We start from the raw sequence: 18494 nt of genomic DNA, 5'->3' as shown, positions 1-18494 counted from the left end.
ATTATGTACTTTTCATGTAAAGATACATGGTTTCATACCTAGAACTTGAAATTCCTCCACCACCATTACTGAATATAAGAATGAGGACAGCCTGATGCTCCAAATACCATAAGTCCATTTACAAAATTAAGGATGCAGAATATATAAGAAAAATGATGCAAATACTTACAGAATGACTTGCATATTATTGTTTATATGATGGCCTCTTCCTGTTCACACCAAAGTTTATATTTGGGATTGCTGACAAATCTCTTAATAGTATGGCATGTAAGACATGTAACCACTAGGTGCTTTTGTCGTTGTGATCTAAGACGAACTTTAGCATTTACACCATACACTAACGCTATTCCACACCCTTTACATAAAGTTCGCTTGAGTGCTGGTGACAGTCGCATAACACATCGCCGACCAATGGCTGCTGCCAATGCACCTGTTTGTGATGCAATTATGTGGTTACCAGAAACATGGGATGGCTTGGAGGCTCTGATCTCCATTGTGGCCACTGCCTGTGATACCTGAACAAGGTAGTTGATACGTTCCAGGTTCTCACCAACTAAGTTCTTTTTGTGCTTTTTAATTTGTTGCACATTCTGTTTCAATGGTTGCTTATTTGTCTGTTCTTCAGTTTTGTTCTGCTGCATATTTGACTGTTGAGAACCTTCATTTATCTTTGATAACTGTTTCTGCAACTCGCACCTCTGCTTCTTGGCTGCTTGATTCTGTTTTTCTGTGTGCTCCTGCTGTTCTGTGCATTGTTGTTTGGGTGACTCCTTGTATTCCAGGACTTCTAGTAACAGCACCTGTTTTGGTATTTGGGACTGCTGTTGTTCTGGTTTCAGTTGTTGCTCCACTGGTGTATGTGAAATTAAATGATGCTGCAGTGAATGTGTTTGGTGGTGTTTGTGCATATGTTTGGTTTGGTCATGTGTTTGGTGCTGGTGCTGCTGTAATAGCTGGTGATGTTTTGGTGGTTGATCTTCCTGATTTGATGGTTGGTGGTTTTGCATTTCTTGTGGTTGTGAGAGTTCTTGTGGTTGGGGCTGTTTTAGTAACTGGTGATGCTCTTCTGGTGAATGGTGGCATTTTTCTGGTGACTGGTGATGCTCTTTGGGTGCCTGGTGGTTATCTTCTGGTGGTTGGTGGTGCTCTTCTGATGGTTGGTGCTTTTCTGGTGACTGGTGGTATTCTTTTGGTGGGTGGTGATGATTGTCTTGTGGCTGGTTTTGATCTGGTGCAGAGTGTTCGTCATGAGGTTGATGATGCTGTTCTAGTGGCTGGTTGTGCTGTTCTAGTGCCTGGTGGTGCTCTTTTGGTTGCTGTTGGCACTCTTCTAGTGGATGATGATGTTCTAGTGACTGATGGTTTTGTTCTAGCAGCAGGTGGGGTTCTATAAATTGTTGATGGTGCTCTTCTGGTAATTGGTGGTGTACTAGTGGATACTTATGACGGTGCTCCAAGTCTGCTTGATTTTGTTTATGTGATGAGAGTTCTAGTGTAGGGTCACTCTCCTGTGTGACTCCTCCAGCTCCAATAAACTCTGCCATCTTCACCAGCTTGATTAAAATTAGTCACTGTTTCTGTAAACAAAACCAATACTAATTAATTCCAATGAAAATAAACCATGAGTAATGCAGAATACTACAAATTTTGTTTTAGTTATATACAGGCAGGACCCGTTTTACAGCACTTCGCTTTACAGCATTTCACTAATACAGCGATTTTCAATTATACCCATTCTTCATTTATTCAGATTTCCTACAATTAATATATGAACCAGTCACTTTAAGATGAGAACAAAAATACTTTAAGGTAAGTAATGTGTGCATTGTATAAGCATTTTTTAGGCCTAGCTCTATTGCTCACTTAATATATGATAGTGTAAACATGTTATATGCAAATGAAGTGAAAAAAGGCTATGATTCACTTTACAGTGATTTTTGCTTTACAGCAGTAGCTCGGAACCTAGCATGCTGTACAAATGGGGCCCTCCTATACCATATTTAAAAAAAGATGTGTAAAGCTGCAATTTCTAAGAATACACTTGTACAATGTTAATTTAAAAGTAGCATTGTATAGCATAATTAACTGCACCCAGTATTAACTTGATATATTGAACTGATTTATCCCTCATAACCCAATAAAGCTCCACTTACAATTAGCCATTAACAATACAGTGGACCCCCGGTTAACGATATTTTTTCACTCCAGAAGTATGTTCAGGTGCCAGTACTGACCGAATTTGTTCCCATAAGGAATATTGTGAAGTAGATTAGTCCATTTCAGACCCCCAAACATACACGTACAAACGCACTTACATAAATACACTTACATAATTGGTCGCATTCGGAGGTGATCGTTATGCGGGGGTCCACTGTATAAGTAAAGCATAATGCAAAAAAAAAAAAAAAGGTCCTGGCTAAATAGTAAATAGTGATTCTCATTTGGATTTCGTACTTTTTTGTGAATATGATGCATAATGCTGTAACAATAAAAATTGAGTTGTAAGCAAGCAAACCAATATAAATAATGTAATTATTATAATCATTATTATTTAACCTGAAGGTATTTCAATTGCCCTAAAACAGTTTACACCTTTAAAACTGAGTTCCACTCAAATGAATAAAAGTTACTTGGTTTAAGTGGCAATAGTTAGGAGCCAGTAACATTAAATTTTTCAGTCATAATGAGCACAGTATATCATGCATCCTACTGTACAGTATGTTATTTTTTAAAGCTTGAGTATGACATGATGTTTAACATGTTAATGATACTTAAAAGTTGATTAATCCAGAAAGACTTAACATTAACAGGTTAAAAATGATCTTTTGATAAATAATTTTGGTACTGTGAAAATTTTTAAATATAGGTTAAGCTCTGTTAAGTTAACCTAACATGAAATAACTAACATTTTATTTTGATCTCGAATTACGAAGAGCATTATTATTTATTTATTTATTTAATGTCTTTGTCTTTTGAGATTGTGTATATACAATAGTGGGATGCAATGCAAAGAGAGCCTCTATTATGCCTAGGCATTATGGGCCAACTTAACATTATGGCTTACATTCTACTTAATACTAAGGAGCAGTATATCATAGTTGTACAGTAGGAAAGTAATTATTTCATAGTTGTACAGTAGGAAAGTAATTATTTCATAGTTGTACAGTAGGAAAGTAATTATTTCATAGTTGTACAGTAGGAAAGTAATTATTTCATAGTTGTACAGTAGAATATTAATTATGAATGAATCAAAATTTGTATAATACAAAGATATATTTATATTCTAAAATGCTTTTGTGAAAAACAATGATTCAATTATATTCCTGTCAACAATGGATAAAAGGTTCAATGTGATTGTTTCAGTTATGATGTGGGAGTACATAGGTGAGTAAGTGTGTACTGAGTATTTATCATTTAGTCCTGGGTGATTAAGTGGCTTTTGAGAAGTCTTAAATTGATTTTCAGACTGGGTTACTTTAATATCTTCTGGTAATGAATTCCATATTTTGGGGCCCTTTATGTGCATAGAGTTTTACACGGTGTGATATGGACACGAAGTATATCAAAAAGAGTTCTGTGTCTTGTGTTGTGGTCATGTTATAACTCACTAAATCATAATATCACAATTTCAAACAAATTACAGAATGAGTGGGGCTTGAACCCCACCTGTTTTGCAATTTCCATTATTATTACATTCTTGGTGGAGGGAGCACTAAGCCCATATGGGTCATACAGTGCTTAATTACGGTTATGGTAGGCAATCAAGTTGTCTCCATTGAATTATTATTACTGTTACATTCATGGAGGGAATGCTAAACCCATGGGGGTCATACATTATCATTACATTCATGAGGGAGCCATAAATCTATAGGGGTCATAAATATTATTACATTCATGGGGAAGCCTAAACTCATATTTGTCATATATTATTACATTTATGAGGGAGCACCTGAGGAAATGTAAGACATTCAGGCTTGATTCAAGGAATTAAAATAATGGTCTAATTCCTCAGATCAAGAACCCCTCACCCCCCCATGAGGGGAACATTAGGTCCCGTGGCCTGGTAAACAACGCTCTTGCCTCACACACAGAGTGTCCGTGGTTCAATCTCCGGCTGTCCCTGTTCACCTGGGTGTTAGTCGACTGGGGGACAAGACTGAATTACCACAGTGGACATAAGACAGACAGTCCCCGACGATGCACTGACTTTCTTGGGTTATCCAGGGTGGCTAACTCTCCAGGGTTAAAAATTCAAACAAAATCTTATCTTACCGCCCAAAGAAAGGGCAAATCCAATTTCTTGGGTCAAGTGCTACTCAACAGCATCATGCACTACAAAAAAGACTATTTTTTAGATTACCTCGAAAGGCTATTAATCCCAATAAACCAAGACAGTGAGTTATACTTCCATTCAAGTCCATCGGGCAGGTTAAAATTGCAAATATTTTTTTTACACAAAACTACATATTTATGCATGACCTGCTGCAATAAATGTCTACATACAGGACTCCGAGTCCAAAATTACATGTAAGTGGACAAGTTGTTGTTGTGCTCCAGAATTCAATTCAATTCAATTCAATTCAAGTTTATTCTCTATAAGGGTTACAAGGTTATGGGTATTGTGTGGTTTACATGTTATATAATACTAATTACAGAGGGGGCCACTAGGACACCTAGCATGGCTAGGCATTTCGAGCAGACTTAGATTAATTCTTAACATTAAATCCTTACAGATTATGGTATTAAGGCTAAGTGACTACATCATAATTTGTGAGTTTAGCAATGTGAATGCTTTTGTTTTGGCACACTACAAGGTGTCTATATTGGAGTATCATAGGCAAACTTATGACTAGTTAGGATTTATTATTTTAAGATTAAGATTAGTATTTCTGGGTTTATAGTCAGTAGGTGAGTGAGTGTAATTTTGAACCACCAGGTGGTTATCATGTAGTTAGTTGTCAGGGTAGATCAGGGAGATAAGATGTTTTCTAACTGTAGTTTTGAAAGTGATGAATGTGTCTGCAGTTCTAGAGTTTTCAGGTAGGGTGTTCCAGATTTTAGCTCCTTTGAAATACATTGAATTTTTGTAAAGGTTTAGTCGAACACGGGGAATGTCATAGACCAACTCCAAGCCTGAGGGACTGATTGCCTCATCTTTTGTATACAGTTCTTGTCTTCCAATTATGTCCTTGAATTCGTATTGATAAAGCCACTGGATGGCGAAACGTCTACAATAAAGATACCCAGATACTACACGTGTGTCTAATTTTCCCCAGGTTGTTGTTGTTGGGTTTATAAGGGCCACTGACAGCACTAGCCGTATCGAGCCCGACTTCTTGATGGCACTAGGAAGATTTATTACCCAAAGTTCAGCGATGAAAGAAAAGGAACAAGAGTTCCTTTGTAAATAGAGATAGAAACTTGAAGTTTCCAATTAGATCCTGTGGACACCCTTTGCCACGCCCCAGCAGAGCGGGACGCCCACACCCCGACCTGAGTTCAGTAACCGGTTTCCCACCAGAGACCGGAAAAAATGGAGCTGGTTAAAATTAACAATAACAATAGCAAGTTTATTTTAGCATGATACATGTTTGTAAAAAAGGAGTGTAACAATTTGGTGAACATACTAAAAGCCCCTTTATATGCAGAGCATTTCGGGCAATAAGTGCTGTAATTTTACATATGATAATTAGGTGAGTTACAGCGAATACAAGAAAATTGAATATTCAGCTCCCCTCAAGGAATGTTCATTGATGTTGGTGAGGGGCTCTTGATTTAGGGAATTGGATCTGTGCTCCAGTTCCCCGAATTAAGCCTGAATGCCTTCCACATCCCCCCCCCTAGGCGCTGTATAATCCTCCGGGTTTAGCGCTTCCCCTTGATTATAATTAATATTATTATTATAATCAAGAGGGAAGCGCTAAACCCGTAGGATTATACAGCAGATTATAATTAATAAATAATGAATATTCAGCTGGTTCACGCTCAATGGCTTTAGTAAGTTCGGTAGAGAGTAATTAGTTTTGATATAGTATTGAAAATATATTATTACAATTTAGCACAATTTAAAATAATGAAATTGAAAGAATTTTAAGTTTGAAGTAATGAATAATTAAATACTTGAGCCATCACTAATCACAATTTACAATATGAAGTATTACAATTTAGCACAATTTAAAACGATGGAATTGAAAAAAATATATAGTTGAGCAATCACCAAGAAAGCTGATGACCAGTTGCTCCTGTACAGTGCCCGTCGGGCAAAGTGAATGAGAACAAACGTCCAAGAGAGAACAGGGAAGATTTATCACCGATACTCAGGCGAGATAGAGACATCCACACCCGACGAAGGTTGACGCAGAAGTCATCTATCACAGTGGCTCTTGGCCTGATAGCAAAAGCTCTCGCTTCACACGGTGAGGAGTCCGGGTTCGATTCCCGACGAGGGTTAAAACATTGGGCGTGTTTCCGTACACTTACTGCTCCTGTTCGTCCATCAATATTATTATTATAATCAAAAAGAAGCGCTAAGCCACAAGGGCTATACAGCGCGTCCATCAATAATAATGGGTACCTGGGTGTTAGTCGACTGGTGTGGGTCGCATCCTGGGACAGAACTGATCTAATTTGCCCGAAATGCTCTGCATACCAAGGAACTTTCTATGTAGTAGTATGTCATTGATGTCAGCTAGGACTGTATACCTTGTACATGTAGAAATGAAGATATTATTAGTGTAGGAAATTTGACTTAAATTTTCCTAAATTTATAACGCATAAGTTTCTATAATGTAAATAAGTGTAAATTGTGTTGCTGCTGGTTTAAAATTAATTTACGAGTGATAAAAGAGCCAACAGACGCAGGGGGAAACGCCAGATGGAAATTTGGTTAGGTTAGGTTAGGTAACCTCGTAGGAAAAACAATCGACGAGGTTAAGATTTGACCCGCCTTTGGAGCTTTTGTATCTGCGAGGCCTCAGTGGCTTACCGGTCCACCCCTTTAAAAATTATGGTCAAAAAAGGAAATTTGGGGAGAGGTGACTGTAACCCTACAAATCAATCGGGGAGGTTAAAGAAGTGTAGCCCTCAGTCCCAGCTGGGGAGAAAAGAAAGGGGGACCCCTAGCTGGGGGAGCAAAGAAGCCCCCAGGACCCAGCTGGGGAGCAAAGAAGCCCCCAGGACCCAGCTGGGGAGCAAAGAAGCCCCCAGGACCCAGCTGGGGAGCAAAGAAGCCCCCAGGACCCAGCTGGGGAGCAAAGAAGCCCCCAGGACCCAGCTGGGGAGCAAAGAAGCCCCCAGGACCCAGCTGGGTAGAAAAGCACCCAAAACCCAGCTGGGGAGTAAAGCCCCCAAAACCCAGCTGGGGAGCAAAGCCCCCAAAACCCAGCTGGGGAGCAAAGCCCCCAAAACCCAGCTGGGGAGCAAAGAAGCCCCAAGGACCCAGCTGGCAAGCGAAGAAGCCCCCAAAACCCAGCTGGCAAGCGAAGCCCCCAAAACCCAGCTGGGGAGCAAAGCCCCCAAAACCCAGCTGGGGAGCGAAGAAACCGCAGATCCCAACTGATGAGTGAAGAAGCGCCCAGGACCCAGCTGGGGAGCGAGGAAGACCCCAGGACCCAGCTGGCAAGCGAAGAAGCCCACAGGACCCAGCTGGGGAGCTTAGAAGCCCCCAGGACCCAGCTGTGGAGTGAAGAAACCCCAAAATCCAGCTGGGGAGCTTAGAAGCCCCCAGGACCCAGCTGGTGAGCAAAGAAGCCTACAGGACCCAGCTGGGGAGCTTAGAAGCCCCCAGGACCCAGCTGTGAAGAACTCCAGAACCCAGCTGGGGAGCTTAGAAGCCCCCAGGACCCAACTGGGAGTGAAGAAGCTCCCAGGACCCAGCTGGCAAGCAAAGAAGCCCCCAGAACCCAGCTGGCAAGCAAAGAAACCCCCAGAACCCAGCTGACAAGCAAAGAAGCCCCGAGGACCCAACTGGCGACTGGAGAAGCCCCCAGGACCCAAATGGTGACTGGAGAAGCCCCCAGGACCTAGTGGACGAGTGAAGAAGCCCTCATGACCCAGCTGGCAAGTGAAAAAGCCCTTAGGACCCTGCTGGGGAGCAAAGAAACCCCCAGGACCCTGCTGGTGAGCAAAGCCCCCAAAACCTAGCTGGTGACCAAAGCTCACAGGACCCAGCTGGTGAGCAGAGAAGCACTCAGGACCCAGCTGGTGAGCAGAGAAGCACTCAGGACCCAGCTGGTGAGCAGAGAAGCACTCAGGACTCAGCTGGTGAGCAGAGAAGCACTCAGGACCCAGCTGGTGAGCAGAGAAGCACTCAGGACCCAGCTGGTGAGCAGAGAAGCACTCAGAACCCAGCTGGTGAGCAGAGAAGCACTCAGGACCCAGCTGGTGAGCAGAGAAGCACTCAGGACCCAGCTGGTGAGCAGAGAAGCACTCAGGACCCAGCTGGTGAGCAGAGAAGCACTCAGGACCCAGCTGGGGAGCAACAAACCCCCTCAGGACCCCGCTGAGGAGCGATGAACCTCCCAATACTTAGTGTTCCGAGGTCCTGTTCGTCACTGCTGAGCGTTCCATGACCTGGGTAATGAGGGAAGAGTTACCAGAGATCCAGTCATTGAGCAATGAGTCTTCTGAGACCCAGTTGGAGAGTGATGAGTGCTTTCAGATTCAGTTCTTAAGTAATGAGTCTTCTGAGACCCAGTTAAGTGATAAGTCTCGTCAGGTGGAGCTCACTCGTCACTCAGGCTGTACAGACTAAGCTTGTGATTCAGGTGAAAATCACTATGCTTGTTCCTCAGGAAAAACTTACTGTAAGTGTTACGCGTTCTCTTCTCAGTAAGCTGATTCCTCAAGAGGAACTTACTAAGCCTATCCCTCAGAAGGAACTTAAACTAAGCCAGTCCTGCAGGCTAGGTTCAGTAACCTCCTCTCCCTGGTTCAGAAAATGGAAGTATAAAATTCACAAAGGCTAGTGGAGTCTGAAGGTTCTGAGACCACTTCAATACATGGGTTTTCATACCAATTTTCTGAATAACATTTTTAGTCCCACAAGTGTGGAATCCTCCAGAGTGCCTAGAGCAGTTCATTATTATTATTATAATCAAGGGAGAAGCGCTAAACCCGGAGGATTATACAGCATCTGGGGGGGGGGGATGTGGAAGACATTCAGGGGAACTGGAGCACAGATCCAATTCCCTAAATCAAGAGCCCCTCACCAACATCAAGGAACCTTCCTTGAGGGGTAGAGCAGTTCAAAATAACCCCTCGCCCATACCTTGGAATTTCCTTCAGTGAGGTACACAGTGCTTGCCTTTATCTCTCACATATGGTCCACGGTGGCCATCTACCTTGTGGAACCCTATGAAGTCAGCTTTCTGTTCCGGCCCACAGACATCAGAGCCGTCTCCAGTACCAAACCAACAACAACCAGCTCCATGGTTATCAGAAATGTGCTCCATTCTGTCTCTTGTGTTTAACTTATGGAAATCTGCAAGTCAAAAACAGGAAATTTAACAGCATATACCTGGAGGGTGTTCCAGGAATCAACACCCCTGTGGCATGGTCCATAGCCAGGCTGAATTGTCATTTTGGACTGTCCAGTGCCTTCCTACATGATGGTTTCAAAGAGTGTAAAGAATGGAGTGTGAAAAGTAAATTTTATTTATATTAATTATTATTATTCCTAGGTAGTAGGTTGGTAGACAGCAACCGCCCAGGGAGGTACAGTACTACTGTCCTGCCAAGTGAGTGTAAAACAGAAACCTGTAATTGTTTTACATGATGGTAGGATTGCTGGTGTCTTTTTTTTACCTCTTAAACATGCAAGATTTCAGGTACGTCTTGCTACTTCTACTTACACTTAGGTCACACTACACATCATGTACAAGCATACATGTACACACCCCTCTGGGTTTTCTATTATTTTCTTTCTTGTTCTTGTTTATTTCCTCTTATCTCCATGGGGAAGTGGAACAAAATTCTTCCTCTGCAAGCCATGCGTCTTGTAAGAGGCGACTAAAATGCCAGGAGCAAGGGGCTAGTAACCCCTTCTCCTGTACAAATTACTAAATTTAAAAAGAAAAACTTTCGGTTTTCTTTTTGGGCCACCCTGCTTTGGTGGGATACGGCCGGTTTGTTGAAAAAAAAAATTATTATTATTATAATCACAACTAAGTGCTGCTATTTTTATGAATTTATTTCTTATACCACGGAAATGTTATTTTATGGATAAATTTTTGTTCTTGTGCATTTATTTTTAACATGAAAATGGCTTTTAGTATTGTTTTTTGTAGGAGATTCATTTTTAATATAGGTGAAAATTTTGCACATGCATCAGGGTTACTCATACGTACTGTATTTATCTTCACTGTTACTATTATTTTGAGGTACACTAGTGTGTAGTTCTTAGTTGTGCCATAAAGAATAAAAAAAAGCACCCCTGGGAATCACTTTCATTCAGCCCTGATCTTGTATAAACTTAATTGAGGAGCCCAAGTACATTTCTCAGCCTCCTCAGGTACTCTTAAACTTTAAAACATTCATCATTAAGGATTATGTTTGTCTAAAGGTTTTTCTGTCTAATTACAGTCTCTTACGTGCAGGTTGTGTGTGTACATCTTTTCTTTTCAGTACTCATTGACTGCTACCTTTGCTGTTTTGCTCATTTCCCTGACCTTCACAATCTTTAAGTACAAAATAATCACAGATGTCAATAAGATTACCTACCATAATTCATTTAACCATCAACTTCATTTATTGCAGCCTTTCAACCTTCCTATACAAATTCTGGCAATATCTCTCCCATCTTGGGAAGATCCATATACAGTATTCAGGGTTGTTCATCTGCATTACATAATCGAATATGTGTCATATATATCTGCTATGAACTCGTGCTCTCTCCCTTTAAAACTTTAAATCACATTCTTATGCTACTGCAGAGTACATCAGCAGTGCTAAATTCACACACGGAGTAGGGTATGTGACTATTTTTCCAGGTAAAGGACATTTGCTAGCTAAACAGTATTTTCACAACAGAGAAACAGGCAATACTCACTGCATCATATACATTAGAAATACTGCATGTCCACCTCTTTATTATTGTTTCAGATTACCAGAAATTATACTTCCCCAATAACATTTCTAGCAAGCACAAGTATTTTTTTTTGCTGGGTCCATAGATACATTGTTGTTCACGGCAAAGTACATTCAGATGCAGCCAGTAGAGCCCTTATTCATGACCTACCAATCTCCCAGAGGTAATTCCTCTCTCAGTAGTCTCTCGATAACAAAGTCACAGGCAACAATGTTAGTTCGAGTTAGAGCACAACAAATTGTTTTTGGTCAAACTGCAGTTGGATTTCTAGTCATATTTCAATCATTTCAAGTGTGGGAAACTACACTGGCATGATTATGACTCACACACAGATACCACACGGAGAAACACCTAGCACTTCTATGCAAACACTGCCAGGCCAAGCTCTCAATTCCCTATATCTTAATAAATCATCAATGAGCACACACAATTTACTTCTGATATCTTCAATGCCCTGAAGCACTCACACTCTTACCTCCTCACCAGAAGCCTGACATTCAACACAGACTCACTCTTTGGCATTATAAAAGAAACTAATACATTGCACCAACTTTGACATTAATTTTGCACTTGCACTGACCCTAACTCTACTTACGCCTATCTTTACAAATCAAAATGCAGTCTTGTATGACACACAAGTTTAGCAGTTACTTAAAAAAAAAAAAAAATCAATACCGACCGAATCCCACCAAGGCAAGGAAGGTGACCTAAAAAGAAAAACGAAAGTTTTTCTATTTAGAAAAATGAAAAATTTTTCTTTTTAAATTTAGTAATTTATATAGGAGAAGGGGTTACCAGCCCCTTGCTCCCAACATTTTAGTCACCTCTTACAACATGCATAGCTTACAGAGGAAGAATTCTTTTCCACTTCCCCATGGATATATACAGCTTTTCCTCACTTAGCGACATACTCATTTACCTACGACTCAGACTTACAATGGGCTCTCTGACCAGTATGTGTACCTAAATAATGTACATTAGAACTGATTTCCTCTATTCTGTTTATTACAATATACAGTACAGCCTCTCCTCACTTAATGAAAGAGTTCCATTCTTAAGATCACATCAGTAAACAAATTAGTTGCTAAGCGAGGAGCATACTATAATGGTAGTGGGTTTGTGTCAACCACCTTTAATATTGTTTTAATGTCACCTTTGCACCATTTATAACATTTTTGGTATACTGTTTTTAAACGTTTATACAGTAGTTTACTGTATATTGTAATAAACAGAATAGAGGAAATCAGCTCTAATATACATTACAGTATTTAGGTATGAATACTGGTCAGAGAGCCCGTCGTAAGTCTAAGTCATCGGTAAATGAATACGTCGCTAAGTGAGGAGAGCCTGTTCACTACTGTATAAACGTTCAAAAATACACTAAAAATGTTATAAATGGTGGAGGGGTGACATTAAAACAATATCAAAGATGGTTGACACAAACCCATTACCATTATAGTATACTCCTTGCTTAGCAATGAATTTGTTGACCGACGTGGTCTTAGGAACGGAGCTCCATCATTAACCCTTTCAGGGTCCGTCCCGTAGATCTACGGCTTTATGTTCAGGGTCCAAACCGTAGATCTACGCCATGAGCTCAGCTCACTCTGATAAACTGTGAGTGGTACATTTGGGCCTAGATATGAGAGAATACATCTATGTGGTATGTGTGCACCACATAAAACAGATCCTGCAGCACACTGTGTATAATGAGAGAAAAAAAATGAAATCATGATTTTTCGATTAAAACAGCAACTTTGCAGTGTTTTTTCGTATGTTTTTTATAGTTGTATTTGCGATTTCTTGGTCTCATTTGATAGAATGGAAGACATATTACAGAAATAGAGATGATTTTGATTGGTTTTAGCACTGGAAATGGCTTGAAACTGAGCTCAAAGTAGCAGAAATGTTAAATTTTTGCCGATATTCAAGAGTAAACAAACGACCTCACAATTCTAATACACGCCAGCTGGTGGGTCTAATATACATTCACAAATATGGTGATGATATTTATACAATTATTACAGTATTGCATAACAGTAAATCTTCTATTTTTTGGTGTGAATAAAAATTCATTATGTGAATAAAAAATCAAAATGGAATTTATTTGTAAAGCCTCAAAACATAACTAATGAACAGAGGAAATGGTAGTTTAGTGCCAGGAATGCCTACATTGTTCATTCTGGACCCTATTTTGAAATTGGAATATTTTGAACTTTGTGTTAAATTGGCCAAATTAACAATTTCCGATCACTTTATTTTGTAGTTGAAACAGTTGACTTGGCGATTTCTTGTGCTCAATCGATAGAATAGAAGTAATACTAGTGAAATAGCTAAGAATTTGGTTGATTGGAATAATGTAATTGGCCTAAAATGGGAGTCAAAGTCGGCAAAATCGCCGATTCGTAAATATCGCTGACACATCAAAATTCGCGAGAGCATAATTTCGTCAATTTTCCACCAAATTTCGTACTTTTTGTTTTATTACCTTCACAAAAAGATTCTCTACGATTTCATAAGTAAAAATAACAAATTTTTTTTTTGAAAATTCTTGGACACTGGTGCGTGACTCCAGATTTGGGCCTTGGACCCTGAAAGGGTTAAGCGAGAAGAGGCTGTACTACAATACAGTGGACCCTCGACATTCGATACTAATCCGTTCCTGAGAGCTATCGAATGTCTAAAATATCGAAAGTCGAATTAATTTTCCCCATAAGAAATAATGGAAATCAAATTAATCCGTGCAAGACACCCAAAAGTATGAAAAAAAAAAATTACCACATGAAATATTAAGTTTAATGCAATAGAATAATTACAATAACAATAGATCAATAACAATAGAATAATTGACACTTACCTTTAATAAAGATCTGGTGATGATTGATGGGATGGGAGGAGGGGAGAGTGTGGATGGTGTTAGTGTTTAGAAGGGGAATCCCCTTCCATTAGGACTTGAACTGGCAGCCTCACCATGCCTTACCACACTGTGTATGCCACTATGATTCTTAAATCTTTCAAACCAACCTTTGCTGGCCTTAAATTCACTCACACCACCACTAGTTGCAGGCAATTTCTTTACCAAGTCATCATGCACTCTGACACACGCACTCCACTTTCGTACTTTGCAATTATCTCTTTCTTCATTTCAATAGTCATTAGCACCTTTTTTCTCGAAGGGTTGGCACTAGAAGCTTTCTTGGGTCCCATGGTTACTTATTTTGCAGAAACAAGCACCAAAAACAGTGATAATATGGACAATATGGAATGTACCGAATGTATCCTTAGAAGTGCCCACACTGGCAGGCTTGTAAACACTGGCACACACGGTGCAGTTCAGGCCACACGTGGACACATCTCGTAGATCAGGCTCTGATCCACCAGGAGGCCTGGTCACAGACTGGGCCACGGGGGCGTTGACCCCCGGAACTCTCTCCAGGTAAACTCCAGGTACGAATTGTATCGAATTGTCAGGTTTTCCATCGAATGTTGAGGCAAAATTTTTGCGTTAAAATGCATCGAATGTCGGATTTATTGAATGTCGATGCCATCGAATGTCGGGGGTCCACTGTAATATTATTTTATTATTATTATTATTATTAAAACATTGGCTGTTTCCCACCCAGGCAGGGTGGCCCAAAAAAAAAGAGAAATATTCATCATTATTCACTCCATCACTGTCTTGAAAGAGAGCTTACACTTACGGTTATATAACTGCAACATTAACATCCTCCTTCAGAGTGCAGACACTATACTTCCCATCTCCAGGACTCAAGTCCAGCCTGCCGGTTGCCCTGAATCCCTTCATAAATGTTACCTTGCTCACACTCCAACAGCACGTCCAGTCCTAAAAGCCATTTATCTCCATTCTCTCCTATCAAATATGCTCACACATGCTTGCTGGAAGTCTTCACACACAAAACCTCCTTTACCCCCTCCCTCCCACCTCTCCTAGGCCGACCCCTACCCTGCCTTCCCTCCATTATAGCTTTATACACTCTCGAAGTCATTTTATTTTGTTCCATTCTCTCTACATGTCCAAACCACCTCAACAACCCCTCCCCAGCCCTCTGGATAATAGTTTTGGTAATCCTGCACCTCCTCCTAATTTCCAAACTATGAATTCTCTGCATTATATTCACAGCTGTGGTGACCTGGTGGCTAAAGCTCCCGCTTCACACATGGAGGGCCCGGGTTCAATTCCCGGCAGGTGGAAACATTTCGATGCGTTTCCTTACACCTGTTGTCCTGTTCACCTAGCAGCAAATAGGTAACTGGGTTTTAGTCGACTGGTGTGGGTCGCATCCTGGGTGACAAGATTAAGGACTCCAATGGAAATAAGTTAGAGTGTTATCCTGGATGGCTAACCCTCTGGGGTTAAAAATCCTAAGAAAATCTTATATTATCACCACACATTGCCCTCAAACATGATATCTCCATTGCCTCCAGCCTTCTCGTTGCAACATTCACTACCCATGCTTCACACCCATATGAGAGTGTTGGTATAACTATACTCTCATACATTTCCCTTTTTGCTTCCACAGACTCCTAAGTGCACCACTCACCTTTTTCCCCTCATCAATTCTATGATTCACCTCATCCTTCATAGACCCATCTGCTGACACGTCCACTACAAAATATCTGAATAGATTCACCTCCTCCATACTCTATCCCTCCAATCTGATATCCAATCTTTCGTCACCTAATTTTTTGTTATCCTCATCACCTTACTCTTTCCAATATTCACTTTTAATTTTCTTCTTTTACATACCCTACAAAACTCATCCACCAACCTCTGCAACTTCTCTTCAGAATCTCCCAAAAGAACTTTGAGTTAGATTCTTCATCTTTTAACCCCACACCTCTTGCTAACGCCCACACATTCACTTCTCTTATGACTCCATCTATAAATATATTGAACAACCACAGTGACATCACAAATCCTTGTCTAAGGCCTACTTTTACCAGGAAATAATCTCCCTCTCTCCTACGTACTCTAACCTGAGCCTCACTATCCTCGTAAAAACTCTTCACTGCTTTCAGCAACCTACCTCCTATTCCATACACCTGCAACATCTACATTGCCTCTCTATCGACCCTGTCATATGCCTTTTCCAAATTCATAAATGCCACAAAAACCTCTTTACCTTTATCTAAGTACTGTTCACCTGTATGTTTCACTGTAAACACTTGGTCTACACACCCCCTACCTTTCCTAAAGCCTCCTTGTTCATCTGCTATCGTACTCTCCATCTTACTTAACTTTTTCAGTAACAATTCTACCAAACACTTTACCAGGTACACTCAACAGACTTATTCCCTTATAATTTTTGCATCCTCTTTTGTCCCCTTTGTCTTTATATGAAGAAACTATGCATGCTCTCTGCCATTCCCTAGGTACCTTACTCTCTTCCATACATTTATTAAATAATAGCACAAGCCACTCCAAAACTACATCCCCACCTGCTTTTAACATTTCTATCTTTATCTCATCAATCCTAGCTCCCTTACCCCCTTTCATTCTACCCACTGCCTCACAAACTTCCCCCACACTCACAACTGACTCTTCCTCATTCCTACAAGATGTTATTCCTCCTTGCCCTATTATTATTATTATTATTATTATTATTATTATAATCAAAAAGAAGTGCTAAGCCACAAGGGCTATACAGCGCTGCAGGGTAGGGAAGGAAGCGAGGGTATTGGGCGGCAGAAGGGGGAAGGGATGATCAGTAGGTTACAGAAAACAGCGGGGCAGGGGATAGTGCGGGGGTAGAGGGTAGCAAGAGATTGAGGTAGAAAGGGCTGAAGGTATCATCAGAGTTTGTGAAGTAAGTCAGTTGTCAAAAAGTCAACGAGAGAGTCCGGATGAAAGGTAGGTCCATCAGCGAGAAGGGAAGGTAAAGAGAGAGCAGCGGAGCGAAGACGACGTTGGAGGTAAATTCTGTGTGCTCGTTGATAAAGTGGGCAGTCCAACAGAATGTAGTTGACTGATAATGGAACCTGACAATTCTCACAGAGAAGAGCAGGGCGCGTCTCCGTGAGATATCCATGAGTAAGATAAGTATGGCCGATGCGAAGATGGGAGAGAGTAGTCTCCCAACCTCGACGCTGGTGACAAGAAGATGGCCAGTAACCTATACTCGGTTTAATAGAATGAAGTTTGTTACCGAGTAGAGTAGACCAACGTTGTTGCCCACGGGTGTGAAGGTGGGTAGCTATTGCAGCAAAATAGTCCGGAAATGGAACACCTCTATATGAAACTGGAAGGTCATGTACTGCTGACCGTGCAGCAGTGTCTGCCTGTTCATTGCCCTGTATGCCAACATGACCAGGGACCCAACAAAAAACAATATCTTTATGCTTGGTAGAGATGCGGTGTAGCCAAAGTTGGATACGGAGGACTAAGGGGTGAGGTGTATCAAATTTCTGTATAGCCTGTAAAGCACTAAGGGAGTCTGAGACAACCACAAACGATGACACAGGCATAGATGCAATAAGGATAAGTGCTGCAAGAATGGCATACAATTCAGCAGTAAAAATACTAGCCGAAGATAGTAAATGCCCTCCTACGACACTGTCCGGATCCTACGCCATCAGAAGTTTTAGAGCCATCTGTGTACACTGCATTGGCATGAGAATGAGAGTGGAAGTGGTCAAGAAAAAGAGAGCGGGAAGCTACCGTAGACAGTTGGGCTTTCGAGCAAGGAAGTGAGAAAGAACAGACTCGAACAGCTGGAACTTCCCAGGGGGGTAGGGAAAAGTGAGATGCAACATGAACATAGAAAGGTGGTAACTGAAGAGAAAACGAGCGAATGTAGGCAAAGAGAGAAGGGACGGAGCAAACAGGGGCAGCGAACAAATAAAGAATGTCTACTAATATCAGTGACCATTCTATAAATGGAAGGATTGCGGAGATCATGAGAGTGTACATAGTAACGAAGGCAATGGGCATCACGGCGATCGGATAAGGATGGAACGTTCGCCTCTGCATAGAGGCTCTCGACAGGGGAAGAGCGAAAAGCACCAAGGCATAAACGTAATCCTTGGTGATGAATGGGGTTAAGGCTAGAGAGAGTAGCAGGAGAGGCCGCTGAATAGATCTGGTCACCATAATCAAGTTTCAATAAAATAAGGGTGGAATGTAGGCGAAGGAGAGTTCGACGATCAGCTCCCCATGAAAGATGAGCAAGGGTTTTAAGAAGGTTCAGCCAGCTGTGACAAGTTGTCTTCAGAGAGGTAATGTGAGGCTTCCAGGATAACCTATGGTCAGGGAGGAGGCCTAGAAACCTGACTGTATCACGTTCAGGGATACGGGAGCCATAGAGGTACAAAGGATGATCGGAGATGACAGAGCGTCTAGTGAAAGTAATTTGGTGAGTTTTAGTACTGGAAAATTTAAACCCATGTG

General features: G+C 41.1%; 2 protein-coding genes across 6 annotated transcripts in view; both read right to left on the bottom strand.

Annotated features, from left to right (window-relative positions):
• LOC128686226 (putative mediator of RNA polymerase II transcription subunit 26) overlaps window positions 1–9409 on the bottom strand; it is a 14625-nt gene extending 5216 nt beyond the window's left edge. Inside the window, exons 1-2 of one of the 5 annotated variants that reach the window (XM_053773067.2) lie at window positions 9269–9409; window positions 170–1577 (exon numbers count right to left, since the gene is read on the bottom strand). In XM_053773067.2, the coding sequence (XP_053629042.1) occupies window positions 192–1544 (1353 nt within the window). In that variant the 5' untranslated portion in view covers window positions 1545–1577; window positions 9269–9409 and the 3' untranslated portion in view covers window positions 170–191. Of the gene's footprint in view, window positions 1–169; window positions 1578–5126; window positions 5319–5362; window positions 5383–9268 lie in introns of those variants that run through there. The other 4 variants (XM_070083201.1, XM_053773065.2, XM_053773066.2 and 1 more) reach the window with 4 other exon arrangements.
• LOC128686225 (uncharacterized) overlaps window positions 9365–18494 on the bottom strand; it is an 82471-nt gene continuing 73341 nt past the window's right edge. The window contains exon 18 of the mRNA XM_053773063.2: window positions 9365–9481. Coding sequence (XP_053629038.2) covers window positions 9467–9481 — 15 coding nt within the window. The 3' untranslated portion in view covers window positions 9365–9466. The remainder of the gene's footprint in view (window positions 9482–18494) is intronic.

This window comes from Cherax quadricarinatus, chromosome 9 (genome assembly GCF_038502225.1).
Source record: "Cherax quadricarinatus isolate ZL_2023a chromosome 9, ASM3850222v1, whole genome shotgun sequence".
Classification (NCBI taxonomy): domain Eukaryota; kingdom Metazoa; phylum Arthropoda; class Malacostraca; order Decapoda; family Parastacidae; genus Cherax; species Cherax quadricarinatus.
The sequence above is the reverse complement of the archived record's forward strand: the minus strand, read 5'-3'. Positions and strand labels throughout refer to the sequence as shown.